The sequence below is a fragment of the Gouania willdenowi genome, chromosome 4 (genome assembly GCF_900634775.1).
Source record: "Gouania willdenowi chromosome 4, fGouWil2.1, whole genome shotgun sequence".
In the NCBI taxonomy this organism is placed as follows: domain Eukaryota; kingdom Metazoa; phylum Chordata; class Actinopteri; order Blenniiformes; family Gobiesocidae; genus Gouania; species Gouania willdenowi.
Genome location: NC_041047.1, coordinates 8,511,113 through 8,536,159, shown reverse-complemented (window position 1 = coordinate 8,536,159; position 25,047 = coordinate 8,511,113). Strand labels below are relative to the sequence as shown.

At 37.9% G+C, this 25,047-nt stretch overlaps 1 protein-coding gene across 9 annotated transcripts; it reads right to left on the bottom strand.

Moving 5' to 3' along the window:
* Window positions 1-1,462: 1,462 nt before the first annotated feature.
* On the bottom strand, window positions 1,463-24,883 carry LOC114461387 (mucin-2-like). 9 transcript variants are annotated; one of them, XM_028443376.1, is made up of 4 exons: window positions 24,750-24,883; window positions 14,727-14,825; window positions 5,877-14,632; window positions 1,463-4,952 (listed from the first exon to the last, which is right to left on the bottom strand). In XM_028443376.1, exons 1-4 carry the CDS (start codon window positions 24,799-24,801, stop codon window positions 2,208-2,210), a joined length of 11,652 nt encoding a protein of 3,883 aa, XP_028299177.1. In that variant the 5' UTR covers window positions 24,802-24,883; the 3' UTR covers window positions 1,463-2,207. The 9 variants fall into 9 exon arrangements, with proteins under 9 accessions (XP_028299177.1, XP_028299173.1, XP_028299174.1 ...); XM_028443372.1 differs by having other exon boundaries at window positions 1,463-6,013; window positions 6,227-14,632; XM_028443373.1 differs by having other exon boundaries at window positions 1,463-6,420; window positions 6,697-14,632.
* Between the last annotated feature and the right edge of the window lie 164 nt (window positions 24,884-25,047).

The following is a 25,047-nucleotide window of genomic DNA, read 5'->3' as shown; positions in this document are numbered from 1 at the left end:
CACTGTTGAAGATGAAGTCTGTTTTGAACATTCTTGGAACTCTGATGTCATCACAGTTCTAAAACAATGTTTTGACAGGAGTTCCACAGTGTAAATTGGTAATTTCAAAATGGTTTTAAAATGACAAAATTACTCCAAAATTACGGATGCACACACACGGGGAATGCGCAAGCCATTGACAAAGTTTCAGGTCGATCAGATACCACATCGGGGAGATATTTACTCCACAAACACACACGAGCCCTCATGATTTGCAGGTCAATTAAATGCAATTTAGTGCCATTTTTACCCCTAAATGAATGAAAACAAAGGATTCATTCTTTGACCATTTAAACTGAAATATTTTGGATTTTTGTAGCAGAAATGAACTTAAAGACTACCTGTACTAGTCTTGTATAAAAGGTGTTAAATGTATTACCAATACACAAAATATTTGCACATTTATTAGATTTTTTATAGTTGATTTTAGTGATACAGCAGTGTATAATGTTCAGTATTAACATACTGTACATGTAATGTATGTTTGTTTTATTAGTGCATTGTCCCCAAATGTAGTTATACACTTTTGTAATGATACAACATGAATAACAATAATTTACAGACCACCAAGCTATGGTTCAGGGGTGCCAAGAACCCAGTTTCAGAACCACTGCTTTATACACATATCAGAAATAAGATGGGTTAAAAGTGACCAAAAAAGGTGAAAAAGGTTTTTAAAAACCACAGAAATTGGTTAAAAGTTGCAAATTTGAGTGGGCAAAAATGGACTGAAACAGTGGTAAAAAAAAGTTCAAACTTAGTGTCAATATTGGAACAATTAGTTTAAACTGGCAAATAAATGGCATAACAAATCGTGAATGTAGTTAAATTGGTATGAGAACTTTCCATTAGTTTACAAAATAATTTTCACTAAGGTAATTAAGAAACAGTAGTACAGTTATATGTCATCTGTGTATTATTTTCAACCAGCTTACCTGCCAAACAAAGCAGTCATTAACAGGAGCTCCTTGGTATGGCTCACTCACCTCTGCTCATCACATTACTGACTGACTTCTTCTTGTGTCTGCTACTGATGCATAACACAACAAGTGCCCTCTGCTGGTAAAAGTGAATAATGTCTGATACCTTGTTAAACACACTTTTGCAAAATAAAATTAATGGGGCGGGGCAACAGTTTTAATGTCCATTTTACCACCTAGTGCCACACATACATTTAGTTTTTCATTATTTCTGCCCGTTTTGTTTTGTTTACTCTTTGCCAGGAGATGAAGCAGTAGCAGCGCCAGAAAACTGGATGGTGGTTATGATACCAACAAATCTTTCTCCATATAAGTTATAACTGACGTTCTCCTGTGTTATATTCAGGAGCCCCTTACTACAATGCAGGTAGAAGATGAGGAGGTCCACTGCCAGTAAAAACATTGATAATGGTGGACATTGAAGAGCATGATTGACCAGAAAGTATGATTTTCAGGATTTTTTTTTTAATATAATTTACATCCCAGAACATTAGATATAATTCATTGGTAAAATAATAGATACAGATCCATATAATATATGTATCAACATATGATATCACCAAGCAAGCGCTTCAGGAGATAAGTCAGTTATTTTCATAAAGCAAGACAATCATCATTAAATTGTAGTTTTGTGCAATGAGATCATCATTGTATTTTGCATGAAACAACTTCAAACAAGTAAATAAGTGAATAAAAGCTGGAGTAAATCATCATGTTAATCAACAGGATTTAAAATACAGGAGTGTTTTTGACAAAGTGCTTAGGTCCTTACACAAAAATATACTTTAAAATATATTTATTGCTAACCTAGTGTATTTAGAGAAAATCTAAACATATATGTTTGTAAGCTTTTAACTTTCACCAACAAGCTGTTGTTTAAGCACATTGCACTTTAGCAACAGTTATCCTTGGTGGTGTCATGATGCTGGATGAAGAACATACTGTAAATGGTAGTTAAGGTGCTCATTTGAAGCTGGGGGGAGTATTTTACAGTATTTTACTACATTCATGGTGGAGAAACGGATGTTAGTCATGGCATTGCTCAAGTTGGCACAAAAGAAGTTGGTCTTGTCAGTGAAACAGCAAAAGTAGTCAGTACATAAGTAGTTATTATTGCTACAACACAAAACATGCTCTTGTTGAAGCTGCAAAAACTTGGGCTTTAAAGCCATTGTAGAAGTATTATTACTATGAGTTAAGGGATAGGAGGTGATGCTGGCAGTTGTCTATTGGCATATCAGGGTACTGTTGCAAATGATGCTGGGTGTAATTTAAATGATGTTGGACTTGATAGAGCAATCCAAACTGTTTGTCATGCCAAAGCTCCAGTTGCTGTTGACGGTATATTGACAGATTAGGTTGGGAAAGGCAAAGCTGTATGCCTTGTTGGTATGGCGATGGATCTAGCTGGTCAAGTAGAAGTTGGTGGTGATTTAGCAGTACGTAATGTTGACAGTGAAGCAGTGCTTGGTTTGAGTCGTTACATGGTAGGTTTTGTTGTTCGAGTAACAGGTGCTGTTGATGTATAAGGAGTTGTTGGTGCATTTGAAGCAACGTCAGCAGTTCTGGATCTTCAGAGAGAACTTCTTCAATGTGAAATGAATGTATTTGTAGTTCATTGAGCATTTGGGATAATTCTTGACATAGTTCTTTATGTGATGTTGCGGCAACTGAACCATTTTCAGGTAGTGCATCAAAATAGCCCGTAAGAGTTTCTGTCACATCCACATCTTCAAATGTTGGTATTTGTAGGTGTCCAGGTTGAAAGTATGGAATGTAATTTAGCTTTTGGTTGTAGTACGGATTCAAGAGATTATTTTGACAGCCAAGCAAATGTTGCAAGGGGTGATACTGCAGCAGTTGTTGTTGATGAAGATCCAAATGTTCCTGGACCTTGTAAAGCATCACATTTTGTTGATCGTGCCACAACAATAGTTGTTGTTCTTGGTACGGGGACAGATATGACTGATAACTGCAGAGCTGCATCATGTTGGGCTGAGAATTCATGGAATTTAACTTGTAGAGCAGTAGTTGGTGGTGATTTAAAAGTACATGATGCTGGCAGTGCAACAATGGTTGGTTTGAGTCGTTACATGGTAGGTTTTGTTGTTCGAGTAACAGATGCTGTTGATGTTTAAGGAGTTGTTGGTGCATTTGAAGCAACGTCAGCAGTTCTGGATCTTCAGAGAGAACTTCTTCAATGTGAAATGAATGTATTTGTAGTTCATTGAGCATTTGGGATAATTCTTGACATAGTTCTTTATGTGATGTTGCGGCAACTGAACCATTTTCAGGTAGTGCATCAAAATAGTCTGTAAGAGTTTCTGTCACATCCACATCTTCAAGTGGTGGTATTTGTAGGTGTCCAGGTTGAAAGTATGGAATGTAATTTAGCTTTTGGTTGTAGTACGGATTCAAGAGATTATTTTGACAGCCAAGCAAATGTTGCAAGGGGTGATACTGCAGCAGTTGTTGTTGATGAAGATCCAAATGTTCCTGGACCTTGTAAAGCATCACATTTTGTTGATCGTGCCAAAACAATAGTTGCTGTTCTTGGTACGGGGACAGATTTGACTGATAACTGCAGAGCTGCATCATGTTGGACTGAGAATTCATGGAATTTAACTTGGAGAGCAGTAGTTGGTGGTGATTTAAAAGTACATGATGTTGGCAGTGCAACAATGGTTGGTTTGAGTGGTTACATGGTAGGTTTTGTTGTTCGAGTAACAGATGCTGTTGATGTTTAAGGAGTTGTTGGTGCATTTGAAACAACGTCAGCAGTTCTGGATCTTCATAAAGTACATCTACAATTTGATTTGAATGTATTTGTAGATCATTGAGCATTTGGGATAATTCTTGACACAATTCTTCATGTGATATTGCTGCAGTTGAATCATTTTCAGGAAATGCAATAATTTCTGTCAGACTGACATCTCCAAGTGATGGTATTTGCACTTGAGGCGTCTGAAAGTATGGGTGGTAATCAAGCTGTTGTTGGTAATAAAGATTCATTAGATGGTCATGGCAGCTTTGCAAATTGTGTTGGGGGTGGTACTGCAACAGATGAGACTGATAAATGTCCAAATGCTGCTGAATCTGATACAGCGTTACATATTGTTTATGGTGCCAAAACTGCAGTTGTTCTTGAAAGTATGGTGACTGATTAGATTGGTAACCACAGAGCGCAATGTTGTCTAACTGAGGATGTAAAGGATATAGTTGAGAAAGCAGTAGTTGCTGGTGATTTAGCATCACGTGTTGTTGACAGTGCATTAGTGGTTGATGTTGGTGGTAAATTGGCAGTTGCTGTTGTAGGAATAGTAATTGCTGTTGCTGATGTAACAGCTGTTCATGAATTTGCAGAATCAAACGTTTTTCAAGTTTTTCGAAAATTAGTTTTTTAACCTCGTGTATCGTTGTTTCTAAGTGGCTCAACAATTCAGACAATTCTTGACAAAAGTTTTGTGTTTTTTCAGTTGTGCTGAGAGAAGTCTTTGTTCTTGCTACATTAGTTGTAGTTGGTTCTTCAGTTCCTTGAGTAGTCGTAACAGTAGTAACTGGAGGAATTGGAATGAGTTTTTGTTCATCATTATTGGCTCCAGAGGTGGGAGATGTAAAGGTAGTTTGTTCAGGTGTAGATGTTGTAAAGGTAGTGGTAGTTTGTTCAGGTGTTGTAGTTTCTGCAGTAGTAATTGATGTTAATTTAGTAGTGGTAGTTATTTCAGGGGTAGTAGTTGGCTCAATGGTTGTAGTCGTAGTTATAACAGTTGTAGTCAATGTTGTTGGCTCATTAGTAGTAGTAGTTGGTTCAGGTGTAGTTGTATAAGTAGTTGTAGTTTGTTCAGGTGTTGTAGTTTGTGCAGTAGTAGTAGTTGGTTCAGGTGTAGTTGTTGTATAAGATGTGGTAGTTTGTTCAGGTGTTGTGGTAGTTATTTCAGGGGTAGTAGTTGGCTCACTGGTAGTAGTAGTAGTTGGTTCAGGTGAAGTAGTTGTTGGCACCATGGTAGTGGATGTAGTTTGTTCGGCTGTTGTAGTTTGTGCAGTAGTAGTTGATGTTAATTCAGTAGTGGTAGTTGATTCAAGGGTAGTAGTTGGCTCACTGGTCGTGGTCGTAGTTATAACAGTTGTAGTCAATGTTGTTGGCTCATTAGTAGTAGTAGTTGGTTCAGGTGTAGTTGTTGTAGTTAGTTCAGGTGTTGTAGTTTGTGCAGTAGTAGTAGTTGGTTCAGGTGTAGTTGTTGCATAAGTTGTGGTAGTTTGTTCAGGTGTTGTTGTAGTTATTTCAGGGGTAGTAGTTGGCTCACTGGTAGTAGTCGTAGTTGGTTCAGGTGAAGTAGTTGTTGGCACCATGGTAGTGGATGTAGTTTGTTCGGGTGTTGTAGTTTGTGCAGTTGTTGTTGATGTTAATTCAGTAGTGGTAGTTAATTCAGGGGTAGTAGTTGGCTCACTGGTCGTGGTCGTAGTTATAACAGTTGTAGTCAATGTTGTTGGCTCATTTGTAGTCGTAGTTGGTTCAGGTGTAGTTGTTGTATAAGTAGTGGTAGTTTGTTCAGGTGTTGTTGTAGTTATTTCAGGGGTAGTAGTTGGCTCACTGGTAGTAGTCGTAGTTGGTTCAGGTGAAGTAGTTGTTGGCACCATGGTAGTGGATGTAATTTGTTCGGGTGTTGTAGTTTGTGCAGTTGTTGTTGATGTTAATTCAGTAGTGGTAATTAATTCAGGGGTAGTAGTTGGCTCACTGGTCGTGGTCGTAGTTATAACAGTTGTAGTCAATGTTGTTGGCTCATTAGTAGTTGTAGTTGGTTCAGGTGTAGTTGTTGTATAGGTAGTGGTAGTTTGTTCAGGTGTTGTTGTAGTTATTTCAGGGGTAGTAGTTGGCTCACTGGTAGTAGTCGTAGTTGGTTCAGGTGAAGTAGTTGTTGGCACCATGGTAGTGGATGTAGTTTGTTCGGGTGTTGTAGTTTGTGCAGTTGTTGTTGTTAATTCAGTAGTGGTAGTTAATTCAGGGGTAGTAGTTGGCTCACTGGTCGTGGTCGTAGTTATAACAGTTGTAGTCAATGTTGTTGGCTCATTAGTAGTAGTAGTTGGTTCAGGTGTAGTTGTTGTAGTTAGTTCAGGAGTTGTAGTTTGTGCAGTAGTAGTAGTTGGTTCAGTTGTTGTTGTATAAGTAGTTGTAGTTTGTTCAGGTGTTGTAGTTTGTGCAGAGGTACTTAATTCAGGGGTAGTAGTTGGCTCACTGGTCGTGGTCGTAGTTATAACAGTTGTAGTCAATGTTGTTGGCTCATTAGTAGTAGTAGTTGGTTCAGGTGTAGTTGTTGTAGTTAGTTCAGGAGTTGTAGTTTGTGCAGTAGTAGTAGTTGGTTCAGGTGTAGTTGTTGTATAAGATGTGGTAGTTTGTTCAGGTGTTGTGGTAGTTATTTCAGGGGTAGTAGTTGGCTCACTGGTAGTAGTAGTAGTTGGTTCAGGTGAAGTAGTTGTTGGCACCATGGTAGTGGATGTAGTTTGTTCGGGTGTTGTAGTTTGTACAGTTGTTGTTGATGTTAATTCAGTAGTGGTAGTTAATTCAGGGGTAGTAGTTGGCTCACTGGTCGTGGTCGTAGTTATAACAGTTGTAGTCAATGTTGTTGGCTCATTCGTAGTAGTAGTTGGTTCAGGTGTAGTTGTTGTAGTTAGTTCAGATGTTGTAGTTTGTGCAGTAGTAGTAGTTGGTTCAGGTGTAGTTGTTGCATAAGTTGTGGTAGTTTGTTCAGGTGTTGTTGTAGTTATTTCAGGGGTAGTAGTTGGCTCACTGGTAGTAGTCGTAGTTGGTTCAGGTGAAGTAGTTGTTGGCACCATGGTAGTGGATGTAGTTTGTTCGGGTGTTGTAGTTTGTGCAGTTGTTGTTGATGTTAATTCAATAGTGGTAGTTAATTCAGGGGTAGTAGTTGGCTCACTGGTCGTGGTCGTAGTTATAACAGTTGTAGTCAATGTTGTTGGCTCATTAGTAGTAGTAGTTGGTTCAGGTGTAGTTGTTGTAGTTAGTTCAGGTGTTGTAGTTTGTGCAGTAGTAGTAGTTGGTTCAGGTGTAGTTGTTGCATAAGTTGTGGTCGTTTGGTCAGGTGTTGTGGTCGTTATTTCAGGGGTAGTAGTTGGCTCACTGGTCGTGGTCGTAGTCATAACAGTTGTAGTCAATGTTGTTGGCTCATTAGTAGTAGTAGTTGGTTCAGGTGTAGTTGTTGTAGTTAGTTCAGGTGTTGTAGTTTGTGCAGTAGTAGTAGTTGGTTCAGGTGTAGTTGTTGTATAAGTTGTGGTAGTTATTTCAGGGGTAGTAGTTGGCTCACTGGTAGTAGTAGTAGTTGGTTCAGGTGAAGTAGTTGTTGGCACCATGGTAGTGGATGTAGTTTGTTCGGCTGTTGTAGTTTGTGCAGTAGTAGTTGATGTTAATTCAGTAGTGGTAGTTAATTCAGGGGTCGTAGTTGGCTCACTGGTCGTGGTTGTAGTTATAACAGTTGTAGTCAATGTTGTTGGCTCATTAGTAGTAGTAGTTGGTTCAGGTGTAGTTGTTGTAGTTAGTTCAGGTGTTGTAGTTTGTGCAGTAGTAGTAGTTGGTTCAGGTGTAGTTGTTGTATAAGTTGTGGTAGTTTGTTCAGGTGTTGTGGTAGTTATTTCAGTGGTAGTAGTTGGCTCACTGGTGGTAGTAGTAGTTGGTTCAGGTGAAGTAGTTGTTGGCACCATCGTAGTGGATGTAGTTTGTTCGGCTGTTGTAGTTTGTGCAGTAGTAGTTGATGTTAATTCAGTGGTGGTAGTTAATTCAGGGGTAGTAGTTGGCTCACTGGTCGTGGTCGTAGTTATAACAGTTGTAGTCAATGTTGTTGGCTCATTAGTAGTAGTAGTTGGTTCAGGTGTAGTTGTTGTAGTTAGTTCAGGTGTTGTAGTTTGTGCAGTAGTAGTAGTTGGTTCAGGTGTAGTTGTTGCATAAGTTGTGGTCGTTTGTTCAGGTGTTGTGGTCGTTATTTCAGGGGTAGTAGTTGGCTCACTGGTCGTGGTCGTAGTCATAACAGTTGTAGTCAATGTTGTTGGCTCATTAGTAGTAGTAGTTGGTTCAGGTGTAGTTGTTGTAGTTAGTTCAGGTGTTGTAGTTTGTGCAGTAGTAGTAGTTGGTTCAGGTGTAGTTGTTGTATAAGTTGTGGTAGTTATTTCAGGGGTAGTAGTTGGCTCACTGGTAGTAGTAGTAGTTGGTTCAGGTGAAGTAGTTGTTGGCACCATGGTAGTGGATGTAGTTTGTTTGGCTGTTGTAGTTTGTGCAGTAGTAGTTGATGTTAATTCAGTAGTGGTAGTTAATTCAGGGGTCGTAGTTGGCTCACTGGTCGTGGTTGTAGTTATAACAGTTGTAGTCAATGTTGTTGGCTCATTAGTAGTAGTAGTTGGTTCAGGTGTAGTTGTTGTAGTTAGTTCAGGTGTTGTAGTTTGTGCAGTAGTAGTAGTTGGTTCAGGTGTAGTTGTTGTATAAGTTGTGGTAGTTTGTTCAGGTGTTGAAGTTTGTGCAGTAGTAGTAGTTGGTTCAGGTGTAGTTGTTGCATAAGTTGTGGTCGTTTGTTCAGGTGTTGTGGTCGTTATTTCAGGGGTAGTAGTTGGCTCACTGGTCGTGGTCGTAGTCATAACAGTTGTAGTCAATGTTGTTGGCTCATTAGTAGTAGTAGTTGGTTCAGGTGTAGTTGTTGTAGTTAGTTCAGGTGTTGTAGTTTGTGCAGTAGTAGTAGTTGGTTCAGGTGTAGTTGTTGCATAAGTGGTGGTCGTTTGTTCAGGTGTTGTGGTTGTTATTTCAGGGGTAGTAGTTGGCTCACTGGTCGTGGTCGTAGTCATAACAGTTGTAGTCAATGTTGTTGGCTCATTAGTAGTAGTAGTTGGTTCAGGTGTAGTTGTTGTAGTTAGTTCAGGTGTTGTAGTTTGTGCAGTAGTAGTAGTTGGTTCAGGTGTAGTTGTTGTATAAGTTGTGGTAGTTTGTTCAGGTGTTGTGGTAGTTATTTCAGGGGTAGTAGTTGGCTCACTGGTAGTAGTAGTAGTTGGTTCAGGTGAAGTAGTTGTTGGCACCATGGTAGTGGATGTAGTTTGTTCGGCTGTTGTAGTTTGTGCAGTAGTAGTTGATGTTAATTCAGTAGTGGTAGCTAATTCAGGGGTAGTAGTTGGCTCACTGGTCGTGGTCGTAGTTATAACAGTTGTAGTCAATGTTGTTGGCTCATTAGTAGTAGTAGTTGGTTCAGGTGTAGTTGTAGTTAGTTCAGGTGTTGTAGTTTGTGCAGTAGTAGTAGTTGGTTCAGGTGTAGTTGTTGCATAAGTTGTGGTCGTTTGGTCAGGTGTTGTGGTCGTTATTTCAGGGGTAGTAGTTGGCTCACTGGTCGTGGTCGTAGTCATAACAGTTGTAGTCAATGTTGTTGGCTCATTAGTAGTAGTAGTTGGTTCAGGTGTAGTTGTTGTAGTTAGTTCAGGTGTTGTAGTTTGTGCAGTAGTAGTAGTTGGTTCAGGTGTAGTTGTTGTATAAGTTGTGGTAGTTATTTCAGGGGTAGTAGTTGGCTCACTGGTAGTAGTAGTAGTTGGTTCAGGTGAAGTAGTTGTTGGCACCATGGTAGTAGATGTAGTTTGTTCGGCTGTTGTAGTTTGTGCAGTAGTAGTTGATGTTAATTCAGTAGTGGTAGTTAATTCAGGGGTCGTAGTTGGCTCACTGGTCGTGGTTGTAGTTATAACAGTTGTAGTCAATGTTGTTGGCTCATTAGTAGTAGTAGTTGGTTCAGGTGTAGTTGTTGTAGTTATTTCAGGTGTTGTAGTTTGTGCAGTAGTAGTAGTTGGTTCAGGTGTAGTTGTTGTATAAGTTGTGGTCGTTTGTTCAGGTGTTGTGGTCGTTATTTCAGGGGTAGTAGTTGGCTCACTGGTCGTGGTCGTAGTCATAACAGTTGTAGTCAATGTTGTTGGCTCATTAGTAGTAGTAGTTGGTTCAGGTGTAGTTGTTGTAGTTAGTTCAGGTGTTGTAGTTTGTGCAGTAGTAGTAGTTGGTTCAGGTGTAGTTGTTGTATAAGTTGTGGTAGTTATTTCAGGGGTAGTAGTTGGCTCACTGGTAGTAGTAGTAGTTGGTTCAGGTGAAGTAGTTGTTGGCACCATGGTAGTGGATGTAGTTTGTTTGGCTGTTGTAGTTTGTGCAGTAGTAGTTGATGTTAATTCAGTAGTGGTAGTTAATTCAGGGGTCGTAGTTGGCTCACTGGTCGTGGTTGTAGTTATAACAGTTGTAGTCAATGTTGTTGGCTCATTAGTAGTAGTAGTTGGTTCAGGTGTAGTTGTTGTAGTTAGTTCAGGTGTTGTAGTTTGTGCAGTAGTAGTAGTTGGTTCAGGTGTAGTTGTTGTATAAGTTGTGGTAGTTTGTTCAGGTGTTGAAGTTTGTGCAGTAGTAGTAGTTGGTTCAGGTGTAGTTGTTGCATAAGTTGTGGTCGTTTGTTCAGGTGTTGTGGTCGTTATTTCAGGAGTAGTAGTTGGCTCACTGGTCGTGGTCGTAGTCATAACAGTTGTAGTCAATGTTGTTGGCTCATTAGTAGTAGTAGTTGGTTCAGATGTAGTTGTTGTAGTTAGTTCAGGTGTTGTAGTTTGTGCAGTAGTAGTAGTTGGTTCAGGTGTAGTTGTTGTATAAGTTGTGGTAGTTTGTTCAGGTGTTGTGGTAGTTATTTCAGGGGTAGTAGTTGGCTCACTGGTAGTAGTAGTAGTTGGTTCAGGTGAAGTAGTTGTTGGCACCATGGTAGTGGATGTAGTTTGTTCGGCTGTTGTAGTTTGTGCAGTAGTAGTTGATGTTAATTCAGTAGTGGTAGTTAATTCAGGGGTAGTAGTTGGCTCACTGGTCGTGGTCGTAGTTATAACAGTTGTAGTCAATGTTGTTGGCTCATTAGTAGTAGTAGTTGGTTCAGGTGTAGTTGTTGTAGTTAGTTCAGGTGTTGTAGTTTGTGCAGTAGTAGTAGTTGGTTCAGGTGTAGTTGTTGCATAAGTTGTGGTCGTTTGTTCAGGTGTTGTGGTTGTTATTTCAGGGGTAGTAGTTGGCTCACTGGTCGTGGTCGTAGTCATAACAGTTGTAGTCAATGTTGTTGGCTCATTAGTAGTAGTAGTTGGTTCAGGTGTAGTTGTTGTAGTTAGTTCAGGTGTTGTAGTTTGTGCAGTAGTAGTAGTTGGTTCAGGTGTAGTTGTTGTATAAGTTGTGGTAGTTATTTCAGGGGTAGTAGTTGGCTCACTGGTAGTAGTAGTAGTTGGTTCAGGTGAAGTAGTTGTTGGCACCATGGTAGTGGATGTAGTTTGTTCGGCTGTTGTAGTTTGTGCAGTAGTAGTTGATGTTAATTCAGTAGTGGTAGTTAATTCAGGGGTAGTAGTTGGCTCACTGGTCGTGGTCGTAGTTATAACAGTTGTAGTCAATGTTGTTGGCTCATTAGTAGTAGTAGTTGGTTCAGGTGTAGTTGTTGTAGTTAGTTCAGGTGTTGTAGTTTGTGCAGTAGTAGTAGTTGGTTCAGGTGTAGTTGTTGCATAAGTTGTGGTCGTTTGTTCAGGTGTTGTGGTCGTTATTTCAGGGGTAGTAGTTGGCTCACTGGTCGTGGTCGTAGTCATAACAGTTGTAGTCAATGTTGTTGGCTCATTAGTAGTAGTAGTTGGTTCAGGTGTAGTTGTTGTAGTTAGTTCAGGTGTTGTAGTTTGTGCAGTAGTAGTAGTTGGTTCAGGTGTAGTTGTTGTATAAGTTGTGGTAGTTATTTCAGGGGTAGTAGTTGGCTCACTGGTAGTAGTAGTAGTTGGTTCAGGTGAAGTAGTTGTTGGCACCATGGTAGTGGATGTAGTTTGTTCGGCTGTTGTAGTTTGTGCAGTAGTAGTTGATGTTAATTCAGTAGTGGTAGTTAATTCAGGGGTAGTAGTTGGCTCACTGGTCGTGGTCATAGTTATAACAGTTGTAGTCAATGTTGTTGGCTCATTAGTAGTAGTAGTTGGTTCAGGTGTAGTTGTTGTAGTTAGTTCAGGTGTTGTAGTTTGTGCAGTAGTAGTAGTTGGTTCAGGTGTAGTTGTTGCATAAGTTGTGGTCGTTTGTTCAGGTGTTGTGGTCGTTATTTCAGGAGTAGTAGTTGGCTCACTGGTCGTGGTCGTAGTCATAACAGTTGTAGTCAATGTTGTTGGCTCATTAGTAGTAGTAGTTGGTTCAGATGTAGTTGTTGTAGTTAGTTCAGGTGTTGTAGTTTGTGCAGTAGTAGTAGTTGGTTCAGGTGTAGTTGTTGTATAAGTTGTGGTAGTTTGTTCAGGTGTTGTGGTAGTTATTTCAGGGGTAGTAGTTGGCTCACTGGTAGTAGTAGTAGTTGGTTCAGGTGAAGTAGTTGTTGGCACCATGGTAGTGGATGTAGTTTGTTCGGCTGTTGTAGTTTGTGCAGTAGTAGTTGATGTTAATTCAGTAGTGGTAGTTAATTCAGTAGTAGTAGTTGGCTCACTGGTCGTGGTCGTAGTTATAACAGTTGTAGTCAATGTTGTTGGCTCATTAGTAGTAGTAGTTGGTTCAGGTGTAGTTGTTGTAGTTAGTTCAGGTGTTGTAGTTTGTGCAGTAGTAGTAGTTGGTTCAGGTGTAGTTGTTGCATAAGTTGTGGTCGTTTGTTCAGGTGTTGTGGTCGTTATTTCAGGGGTAGTAGTTGGCTCACTGGTCGTGGTCGTAGTCATAACAGTTGTAGTCAATGTTGTTGGCTCATTAGTAGTAGTAGTTGGTTCAGGTGTAGTTGTTGTAGTTAGTTCAGGTGTTGTAGTTTGTGCAGTAGTAGTAGTTGGTCCAGGTGTAGTTGTTGTATAAGTTGTGGTAGTTATTTCAGGGGTAGTAGTTGGCTCACTGGTAGTAGTAGTAGTTGGTTCAGGTGAAGTAGTTGTTGGCACCATGGTAGTGGATGTAGTTTGTTCGGCTGTTGTAGTTTGTGCAGTAGTAGTTGATGTTAATTCAGTAGTGGTAGTTAATTCAGGGGTAGTAGTTGGCTCACTGGTCGTGGTCGTAGTTATAACAGTTGTAGTCAATGTTGTTGGCTCATTAGTAGTAGTAGTTGGTTCAGGTGTAGTTGTTGTAGTTAGTTCAGGTGTTGTAGTTTGTGCAGTAGTAGTAGTTGGTTCAGGTGTAGTTGTTGCATAAGTTGTGGTCGTTTGTTCAGGTGTTGTGGTCGTTATTTCAGGAGTAGTAGTTGGCTCACTGGTCGTGGTCGTAGTCATAACAGTTGTAGTCAATGTTGTTGGCTCATTAGTAGTAGTAGTTGGTTCAGATGTAGTTGTTGTAGTTAGTTCAGGTGTTGTAGTTTGTGCAGTAGTAGTAGTTGGTTCAGGTGTAGTTGTTGTATAAGTTGTGGTAGTTTGTTCAGGTGTTGTGGTAGTTATTTCAGGGGTAGTAGTTGGCTCACTGGTAGTAGTAGTAGTTGGTTCAGGTGAAGTAGTTGTTGGCACCATGGTAGTGGATGTAGTTTGTTCGGCTGTTGTAGTTTGTGCAGTAGTAGTTGATGTTAATTCAGTAGTGGTAGTTAATTCAGGGGTAGTAGTTGGCTCACTGGTCGTGGTCGTAGTTATAACAGTTGTAGTCAATGTTGTTGGCTCATTAGTAGTAGTAGTTGGTTCAGGTGTAGTTGTTGTAGTTAGTTCAGGTGTTGTAGTTTGTGCAGTAGTAGTAGTTGGTTCAGGTGTAGTTGTTGTATAAGTTGTGGTAGTTTGTTCAGGTGTTGTGGTAGTTATTTCAGGGGTAGTAGTTGGCTCACTGGTAGTAGTAGTAGTTGGTTCAGGTGAAGTAGTTGTTGGCACCATGGTAGTGGATGTAGTTTGTTCGGCTGTTGTAGTTTGTGCAGTAGTAGTTGATGTTAATTCAGTAGTGGTAGTTAATTCAGGGGTAGTTGTTGGCTCACTGGTCGTGGTTGTAGTTATAACAGTTGTAGTCAATGTTGTTGGCTCATTAGTAGTAGTAGTTGGTTCAGGTGCAGTTGTTGTAGTTAGTTCAGGTGTTGTAGTTTGTGCAGTAGTAGTAGTTGGTTCAGGTGTAGTTGTTGCATAAGTTGTGGTCGTTTGTCCAGGTGTTGTGGTCGTTATTTCAGGGGTAGTAGTTGGCTCACTGGTCGTGGTCGTAGTCATAACAGTTGTAGTCAATGTTGTTGGCTCATTAGTAGTAGTAGTTGGTTCAGGTGTAGTTGTTGTAGTTAGTTCAGGTGTTGTAGTTTGTGCAGTAGTAGTAGTTGGTTCAGGTGTAGTTGTTGTATAAGTTGTGGTAGTTTGTTCAGGTGTTGTGGTTGTTATTTCAGGGGTAGTAGTTGGTTCACTGGTAGTAGTAGTAGTTGGTTCAGGAGAAGTAGTTGTTGGCACCATGGTAGTGGATGTAGTTTGTTCGAGTGTTGTAGTTTGTGCAGTTGTTGTTGATGTTAATTCAGTAGTGGAAGTTAATTCAGGGGTAGTAGTTGGCTCACTGGTCGTGGTTGTAGTTATAAGAGTTGTCGTCAATGTTGTTGGTTCATCAGTAGTAGTAGTTGGTTCAGGTGAAGTAGTTGTTGGCACCTTGGTTGTGGATGTAGTTGGCCCCATAGTAGTTGTGGCATAAGTAGTGGTAGTTTGTTCAGGTGTTGTAGTCAAATCTGCAGTTGTATATTTCATGTGTATATTAATTGTAGCAGTAGTACATTCTGGGGTTGTAGCTGTTGGTATGAGTGTAGATTTCAGTTAGCTTACCTGGTTCAGGTGTTGTAGTCGATGTCTCAAAGCTCGTGGATGTTGTTGCATTTGCAGTAGTTGGTGTACTTGTTGTTGCTGCAGCAGTCTTTAAGAATGCTGGAGAAAAAAATAATAATAATAAAATAAAATAATAATAATAATAATAATAATAATAATAATAATAATAATAATAATAATAATAATAATAATAATAATAATACATTTTATTTAAAGGCGCCTTTCAAGGTACCCAAGGTCACAGGAAAACAGGTTAAAAACAGTAGAAAACAACAAAGAATACAAAGAAAAAATATGGTGGACAATAATGGAAGTTCAGCGGAAAAATGTTGATCAGAAGGAAAAGGCAATTTTAAACAAATTGGTTTTGAGTTGGGATTTGAAAGTGGTGAGTGAATCTCTGTTTCGGATGTCAGGAGGGAGTCAGTTCCAGAGCTGGGGAGCAGAGGGACTAAAAGCTCTTCTCCCCATGGTGATGAGGCATGCAGACGTGACACTGAGGTGGATGGAAGAGCATGTAATGAGGTGAGGACTCAAAGAGTCAATTTCTGAGTGAGAGAATATAATGAATATAAGTTTTATCAGGAGAACATACAGTTTTATCCTATATTTATTTTAAAGCAGGCCTCATGCACAGTGATATTATACAGAAACGTATTGCATTAAAAAATAATTTCCTTTTTTGGTTTGTTTTGTTGGCTGTTTTGTCCTGGTTTTAAGACAATTTACTTTTTCTTCAGTAATTTGTTTATTTTTTCGTGTAATTTTTTTTCTGCTTTTTGTGCTTTTTTTTATACTTGAAAATCCCATGAGAACATCTATCCTTTGGCGACTATTTTCTATATAGTTTTTGTTTTTAAAGTTAATGCAATACATTTCTGTAATTGATAGATAATTATTCATTTAGATTTTTTCAATTGAAAAATATTTAGTTCTTGTCACACTTGTTTATAGGGGTGGATGGTGGCTCCCAAAGCCAAATCAGTTGAAAACCACTGCTTTTAACTACTTTTGAGTACAAAAAAACAGGAAAGTGTGGCCAATTAACTGGTGTTTGATGTTCGTGGTGAGAAAATTGTTTAAAGTAGAAAGTGCACATACAATATAAACACCACCCTATAATAAACATATCACTATAGAACCCTTCAATTGACCTGACATATTTGTGTGAGATAAGCAAACATTAAGAGCAAAACGTCAACAAAACCACCTCCACACTTTTGTGCACGGGCAAGAGATGGGAGATGAAAAGCACTGTTCCCACTGAAACTAAATGTTTCTGTATTGTGTTGTGAAATACGGCATTGGAAATGTGTTTTTTACAATAAGCTTTATACCTCCATGTTTTACTACAGGCCAAATCCCAGAAACATTTAATCAATGCCTTTCCCTGGCTTTTACAAATCTGCTGTCATATGACCCTACTGGAAATTTTACAACCAAATGTGGTCCACTGGTCTAGTCCTAAAAACAGGAACAGGGAATTTTACTCAACAGAGTAAAATTAGGAAATTAACCAAACACAAGACACAAAAAATTTACCTAAAACTGGACTCGTTGACCAAATTTCACCAAAAAATCCCATGTTGTGGATCTTGATGATAACGATAAACCGTATGATAAACCAAATACGATAAACCGTATTTGATGACATTTGTTGTAGTTACTTCTTGTAAAGACTTGAGTGGTCGGTGTTAAAATACAAAATTTATATAAATTATTTATAAATTATTATTATGATTATTAAATGTAAGTAAATGAGAGAGAGCCATCAATAATACAGATTGTTAAGAACCTTTTACTTCAGAAGGCTTTGCCTTTTGCCAGGTTAGAGATGAAAATAGGAATTATGTTACTGGTTAAATAAAGGTTAAATTAAAATTAAATTAATAAATAAATACAACAATAATTACCGCCAATTACAACAATAAGTTGTCTCATTATGCTCATCACTATTTATATATATGAAACAATAGGGGCTGAGCAATAATGTATAGTCGCAATGGCATCAAAGACATCAAGCTAATTAACAAAAGTTTTTTCAAACTTAAAAAATAATGTGAACATATGTCACATCCAGTATGTAAGCAGGAATGTGTTGTTTTGTTGTGTCCAAATGACGTAATGGAAAAAAGATGTTGGTCATGTTTAACAAACTGGTTTTCAATTATGCCACAGTGACAAACAGACGTCTTTTGTCATCCTTGACTGCCATTAATTAGCCTAGCGCAGCACGCACAGTGTATTATAAGGCAGATTCTTTAATTGAATAAAGTTTCGTCATAGGGTTTGTTCTCCCTGAAGGAGAGGCAGGGCACTTTAAGGTAACATGCTTTTTTATTCAAGAAAGAGGTTTTGCCTCCCTGAGGAGGCTCTTTATTTATATTTATAAAAATTCATTTTGTACAAAGTGCAATATATAGCTATTAGAGAACTATAAATATTTTGATTTTCATATCATGTAGCCCTGTAAGTTGTGGTATCATTTAAAAAATTTCATTATTTTACGTTTTTCTTCAGGTTTAGTTTAAGTAATAAGTAATTCTTTGTTAATGTGTTTGAAAATGTGTGCAGCTATTAATGTGAACGTAAACAATTTAGTTTCCTTTCAAACTAATAATTATTACTATTTTAGTTTTTAACAAAAGAAAAGCTGGCACTTTAATTCCAGAAGGTAAATAGATACATTTTTGTTTTCTTTAAAAAGTAGGGGAAAAAATTGGGGAAAATCATAAATCAAGTTTTTTTGTGAGAAAATTGGCCATTTTTTTTTTCAGGCCAAATTGCCCAGCCCTAGATGCACCTGAATAACATTAAGTTAGAAAGTAATTTACAGATTTTTACCAACCTCAGCGTACCTGTGATAATGTGAGCTTGTTGCCCTGTGTGCTCTTATCTGTTGACATTTCCAAAAATCTTTCCTAGTAGAAAGCAGGAAGGTTTTTAACTTTGTTGGGCTCTGGTCTGGCTAGTACATTATTATCCTATTGCCTGTTGAATGCATATTTGGTTCAATTACTGCTCTGTTTGACACGGGACAGACTCGGACCCAAAAATGCAATCACAGCGCAATCTCCACCTCTCTGTCCTTAGTGTAACACATACTAAAGATGTAATAAGGGCAAATATTTAGACCCGATGCGGCAATACAATGAAATACTCAAATGAAGCCTGACACAATTAATATCTGCACATATACACGGTACGTACCGATAGGATGGAGCAGGGCTGTCAACACTCAGACTCATGTGATGAATGATCTAAAAAGTAAGCAGGAGGCTGCTTTGGAACACTGAATCGACCTTGGAGAAGTTGAATGCTTGGCTCGCTAGTTAAAAGGCCACAAGACCCTGCCTGACCCCCCCCCTTTCCCCCAGCTGAATCTGAAGTATTAATAAATTAATATTCATGATGGATTTGACACCTTTCAAGTTTTAATTAGAAAACTCTGTCACCATGTTTCGCCTTTTAGTTATTTGAAGCATGATGAGTTGCCTTGCCTAATGATAGGGTTGCTTTACAAGTTTCTATGAAAACCTATCACTAGCTTTGTGGCCGGAGGAACTGAAGTTCAGTAATTGGCACCATGACAAGAGCTTTAGAGGATGTTAGTCTTAGACAAAGGTAAATAAGGACAATGTTCATTGTACCGAACAGGCCAAAAAACAACAAATAACAAAATCCACAGTGTTCAGTATCTAGTTTGGTCAAACGTTGAGGCAAACCCAAGTCATTACAGTAACTCTGCAAAAACCTTCTTTACCTCTCTGCATTTGACTTTATTTTTTTAATTTTTTACTTTATTGGGTATATTATATCATGCACTACTCTAATATGCAATGTTTTGTTATATTTTAATATATTTTGATGAGATGAGTACTTTTTATTGGCTATATTATATCAGGTACTACTCAAATTTGTCATGTATTTTCATATTTTTATATATTTTGGTGACAAGCACTTTTTATTTGGTATATTATATTGGGTAAAAACCACCCAATGTTAGTAACGTTGTTACTAATTTTAGCAATAGTGTTACAGGGTTATAAAGAATATAATAGTTACCATAAATATAATACAGTTACAAAAATTTAGGTATCTGGTAAAAAGTCAACTCTTTAGTTTGATGATCTCAAGTGAACAATATCCAACTAAATTTCAACAGCCAACCAGTGAAAAGGACAGACTGCACTTAATGGATGTAGAAACATTAAAGTCCCTCATTATGTCCTCAATTATGTTCCTCTGGAAATCAAGTGAAATGTTTAACAGGTTATATTGATCAAACCACAGCATCTATTCAAGGAATAAATTCTTTTTCAAAATGATTATGAATATTGATTTGTAAATAATCATCACTAGTGTAATTTATTGTCTTAATATACTTACTGTAGTAGTTAGAAGGGGAATTAATAAAGACAGTCTGTGGTTTTCAAATAAGCTGAGTGACTTTTGAAGAAGCATTTGCCAATGAATTGCAATAGTGACAAATAGTAACAAATACAATTTCATTTAATATTGGTATTTGATTCAATTTAAAATGATCAAGTTTGAGTTGGAAATCACTGTCTTAATGATGTAGACCGTCATGAGACAGGTTAGTTTTACCGCACTGATGTGAAATTATGTAAAACAGTTATGTAAAACACGACAATGTGTGATAATGTTCCATTCAAATATAATGCCGTGCCTTGCCTAATGATAGGGTTGCTGTATGTGTCAATGGAATTTGTTTTGTGTTTGTAGGAACATAAAGTTCACTAATTGGCACAATGACAACAAAGGTAAATAAGGACGTTGTTGTTTGTTGTTTTTGGCCTGTTTGGTACAATGCACAAAGTCCACAATGTTCAGTATCTAGTTTCAAACTCATGTCATGGCAGTAGCTCTGGAAAAACTTTCTTAACCTCTCTGCATTTGGCTTTTTTTAAAAACACATTTATTTTCATTATATCAGGTACTACTCAAATTTGTCATGTATTTTCATATTTTTATTTGGTATATTATTTTGGGTAAAAACCACACAACGTTAGTAACAGTGTTACTAATTTTAGCAATAGTGTTATAGGGTTATAAAGAATATAATAGCTACCATTAATATAATATAGTTACAAAAACGAAAGTAGCAGGTAAAAAGTAAACTCTTTGGTTTGATGATCTCAAGTGAACAATATCCGGCATCTATTCTAGGAATAAATGCTTTTACAAAATGATGAATAATAATTTGTAAATAATCATCACTAGTGTCATTTATTTTCTTAACATTTACGGTAGTAGTTCGAGGGGGAATTCATAAAGATTGTCTGTGGTTTTCAAGAAGCTTTTGCCAATTAATTGCAATAGTGACAATTATTAACAAATACTTTTTCATTGAATATTTGAATTTGATGAATTTTAAAACGTTCAAGTTTGAATTTGAAATCGCTGTCTATTATACACACCTCGCAGAAAACAAGGAGTTGTAAGGTAAACTGAATAACAAGGTGCAAATGAATGATAAGGTGTCAAATGTGTATGTACAGTATAAGTAAAAGACATAAATGATATTAATAAATAAAAATAAAGTAAAGTATATATACATGTGTAAACAGTTTTATTTTAGGACAGTGGCAGACCAGCTATCAGATATTCTGAGTAGTGGTTAAAAAAAAAAAAAGGTGATTATAGTAACACTTTAGTGTTTAGGAGGACAACAGCTTTGGGGACTTGAATTGCGTTCTGAAGGGAGGAGCTCAAAATGTGCCATACAAATATAATGCCGTGCCTTGCCTAATGATAGGGTTGCTGTATGTGTCTATGGAAACCTACCATTTGTTTTGTTTTCATAGGAATATATGTTCATTAACTGACACAATGACAAAAGCTTTAGTGAATATTAGGCAAGGCAAGGCAAGGCAAATTTATTTGTATAGCGCATTTCATACACAAGGCAACTCAATATGCTTTACATGATAAAACATTCAATTGTTTAAAATCAATAAGAACATTTAAAATCATCAAACACATTTCATCAACAACATGACCAAAAATCTACGCAGTAGAGAAAAAAAGTGCCTTTAACTTTGATTTAAAAATGTTCACATGTGATGCTGACTTCAGCTCTGCTGGAAGTTTGTTCCACGTCTTTGCAGCATAACAACTAAAAGCAGCATCACCATGTTTACTGTGAGCTCTGGTCTCCACTATCTGACCTGTGTCCATAGATCTGAGAGACCTGCTGGGGTCATACCAGACTAACATCTCACTGATGTATTCTGGACCAAACCCATTCACACATTTATACACCAGCAGCAGAACTTTAAAGTCTATTCTGAGGCTGACTGGGAGCCAGTGTAAAGACTTTAAAACTGGACTAATGTGCTCTGACCTCTTTGTTCTGGTTAAGACCTGAGCTGCAGCGTTCTGAACCAGCTGTAGCTGTTTGAAGCTCTTTTGGGGGATTCCTGTCAGAAGACCATTACAATAGTCCAGTCTGCTGGAGATAAAAGCATGGACCAGTTTCTCCTGATCTTTCTGAGTCATTAAACCTTTCACTCTGGAGATGTTCTTTAGGTTGTAGAAGGCTGTTTTTGTGATAGATTTGATCTGACTGCTGAATGTAAGATCTGAGTCAATCAGAACACCAAGGTTTTTGACTTGGCCTTTAGCTTTTAAAGATTGAGACTAAAGATAATTGCTGACAGCAGTCATGAACAAATGGTACCAAACAGGCCAAAAAACAACAAAATAAGCAATGTTCAGTGTCTATCATACAAGCAAGTTCGTCAATGGTTCCACAGTCTGAAAACATCTGGATACAGGGTTAGCCAAAACTGCCAAAATATTCAACATAGTCTCCCACTGTTAAAGTATGCATTGGGGGGGGTAGGGGGGCAAACTCAAGTCATGGCAGAAGGAGATACCTTCTATACCTGTCTACAGTTGATTTTTTAACTTTTTATTTGGTCTATTATATCAGGTACTACTCTAATTTTTCATGTATTGTAATACTTTAATACATTTTGATAACAGGTACTTTTTATTTGGTATAATATATCAGGTAAAAACCACCCAACATTAGTGATGGTATTACTAATTTTAGCAAAAGTGTATTATGTTAATAAAGAAAACAATAGTTAGTGCTGTCAAGAGATTAAAAAAATGTGTGATTAATTAATTATGCTCTGTAATTAATTAACCTAATTATTCTCACCTAAAAAATGAGAAATGCCCTCGACTTGAGGTATTTTCATTTAAATAATTACAATATTGTGGCAGATCAAAAGATTGATACATAACAAAGTGGCTTTATAAAGTCATTAACAGCCTGTATTTTTATATTACAGCCTGTGAATGCAGTACAGGGACGCATTTACTCCGCCTCCGGGTCAGCCGTCCGGTGAAGCCTGTTCCATTTACCGCTCTTACCGAGGTCAGTGTGTGTCCGTGTGAAAGTCTGCATGTTTATGCTTCCGTCCATCCACTCTTTTCATTAAATCCATGTATTCTGAGGCTATTATAAATAAATAGTCTCGGCTGTAGTCCGGACGGCCATCTTGGAATATGTTGTCATTGCGGTAAATCGCGGATGTGCAGAACGACCCGAATTGACTTAAGGCGGAACTAAGCAAGTTAAGTGTTAACAAGAAAGAGAAATTATCTAATTCTGAATTGAAATCAGAATAAACCAGCAACCTAATTTGGATTTAGGTTTACATGGTCAGTTTAAAGAGGAATTAACTTTTATTCTGCTTTAAAGAGGAATTAAAGCTCCCATGTAAACGTGACCATTGAGGTGGTAGTGGGGTCTACAAAAAGATCCGGTGATTGGCAAACTCTTTCTTGCACAATTTTCACACAACTAGGCTTTTGTTTGCCAGCCGGTGTTTTAAAAAGCCAAAATTAACGCAAACAAAGCTGAGAAGCTCGGTAGTCTCTCTTCTTTTATTGTAGTCTGTGCACCAGTATTATGGGTATACCGGGAACTCTTGAAATGAGAAAAGTTCTGCGCTGTTTGGAGTGCTGTTAACAGCGTTTTTTTTTTGTGCTGTAATAATTGATCACAATGAATGTGTTAAAGTGACAGCCCTAATAATAGTTAGAATTCATATAATACAGCTACAAAAATAACTGTATCAGGTAAAAAGTCAGCTCTTTGCTTTGATGATCTCAGCTGAACAATATCCAACAAAAGTTCAACAACCAACCAGTAAAAACTACTAGCATATTACTACTGCATTTGGTTAATGAAGAGACAACAGCGAGTGCAAATACATGTTGTCTATTGTTCTTGTTTAATATTGTATTGTCATCTTTAAACCATACGGGTCGTGTTGCTTGTTTGTGATCTTTGTGCAATGATGAGACGTATATACTATATATATCAACGCTAGTAATAAAAACACAAAAGTATGTACAAAGTTGTTACTAAGCGTTAATACATTTGGTAAAATGAGCTGAAACTGCAGCATTAAAAGGTGTGGCACAACTCTGCAAAAATATTTAAAAAATACATTACAATGGCTTGACAAGGACAATGGGTACAATAGATTAAAGGAGTGGAAACCACTCCCATACACCGCTATTCTGGAGAATCAATTAACATATTTATTATGTTACTCTTTATGTTGTGCTGCTGTTCTTTGTAGAACCCGTCCTCGGTTCAGAAACATTTTAATTATAGGGTTTAAAGTTTACTTCAACTCTCTTTTTGCAGAGAGGTGGAGATCTTTTAAGCAACAATACAAGACTACACCCATGTGGTTTTGCTTCTATGCACATTTTTTTTTTAAAGTTTGACGTATGTCTTTTACTGTCAGTGTTAAATTCTTCACATACACAGCCTGGAGCTAATGTTGTGTCTAATCATTTCTTTTGTATTTTTCATGTGTAAATCCACCCTCAACTCAATTCCAACCCTCACCTATGGTCATGAACTTTGGGTCATGACCGAAAGAACAAGATCACGGGTACAAGCGGCCGAAATGAGTTTCCTCCGTAGGGTGGCTGGGCTCTCCCTGAGAGATAGGGTGAGAAGCTCAGTCATTCGGGAGGGGCTCAAAGTAGAGTCGCTGCTCCTCCGCATCGAGAAGAGCCAGATGAGGTGGCTCGGGCACCTAATTAGGAGGCCCCGGGGAAGACCCAGGACACGCTGGAGAGACTATGTCTCTCGGCTGGCCTGGGAACATCTCGGGGTCCCCCCGGAAGAGCTGGAGGAAGTGGCCGGGGAGAGGGAAGTCTGGGCCTCCCTACTGAGGATGCTGCCCCCGCGACCCGGAAACGGCTAAGCGGGAGAAGATGGATGGATGGATGGAATCCACCCTCCAATACAGCCAAGCATATAAAAGATTCACACAGTTTAAGGTGTGAAGCTAATTATCACGTTAAGGTGAGCCGAACTCTTAAGTGGTCAATCTTTTATGATCTGATAAAGCTGAGATATTGTGATTTCTGGTAGTTTGTGCTAAATTTTCCAATTCTACTGTGTTTTAATAAAGTGTGAATTGTTGTGAATCCATGACCTGTTCAAGGCTGCAATAAACTTAGATATTTTGTGTCTATGACAAAAAGAGTCTAAGAACTTACCAAAAAAATGCTAAAATTACAAACATTCATAGTTAGATCTGAAGTTGATGAAAAGATTGAAATTGTTGAAAGTAAAAGAAAATTGCTAAAAAAATAACAATGCATAAAAGCTATAATATCATATATAACTGTTCTGTGGTTTTCCCTCAAAAAATATCCCAGTAAGGCTTCAGATCATTTACTCTATAATTGCGGAACATTTATTTTCAAAATAAAGAACTGTCAAACTTTTCAAACCATCCTAAACATGATTAATCAATTACAGGATTTTTTTTCCTGCTACCGGCAACTATTTTTAAGGTTATGATTTTATATTTTTACATTATCAATTATGTATTTATTTCTTTTGTTATTCTAATCAACAGTATTATTTTAAAAGAAAAAAAAAAAAAAAAAGAAAATATGAAAAAGCTTTTTTTATTTCTGCTGAACCTGTGCAGTAAAAACATATTTAATTACCTGAGCCGAGAAGTGCCCAGAGAAGTGCTTGGAACAGCATCATCTTCGTCATGTTGAGGAGCTGCTCCCAGGTGAGTTAGCTCGTACGGTATAGCAGAACGTTAACACAGACTAGACTTTTAAGTGAAATCTCATTGGGATCAATCAGCCACGTGCATCAGAACTGTAGGGTGTAACTGAATAATGTTTCTTTGTCTGCCAAAGAGGAAGCCACGCCCATTTTGACTAACGATGTTGGCTTGTAAAATTTGTGTTACATCTTTAAAAAAATGTAGTCGGCTGCCAAACAAAATAGTTT

Bases quoted from the DNA above. Each gene is read 5' to 3' on its own strand.
- LOC114461387 (XM_028443369.1), bottom strand. From the start codon at position 24,801: ATGACGAAGATGATGCTGTTCCAAGCACTTCTCTGGGCACTTCTCGGC. The intron at 14,826-24,749 runs GTAATTAAATAT...TTTTTTCTCCAG, and splicing joins CTGGGCACTTCTCGGCTCAG to CATTCTTAAAGACTGCTGCA. The intron at 14,633-14,726 runs GTAAGCTAACTG...ATACAACTGCAG, and splicing joins GACTACAACACCTGAACCAG to ATTTGACTACAACACCTGAA.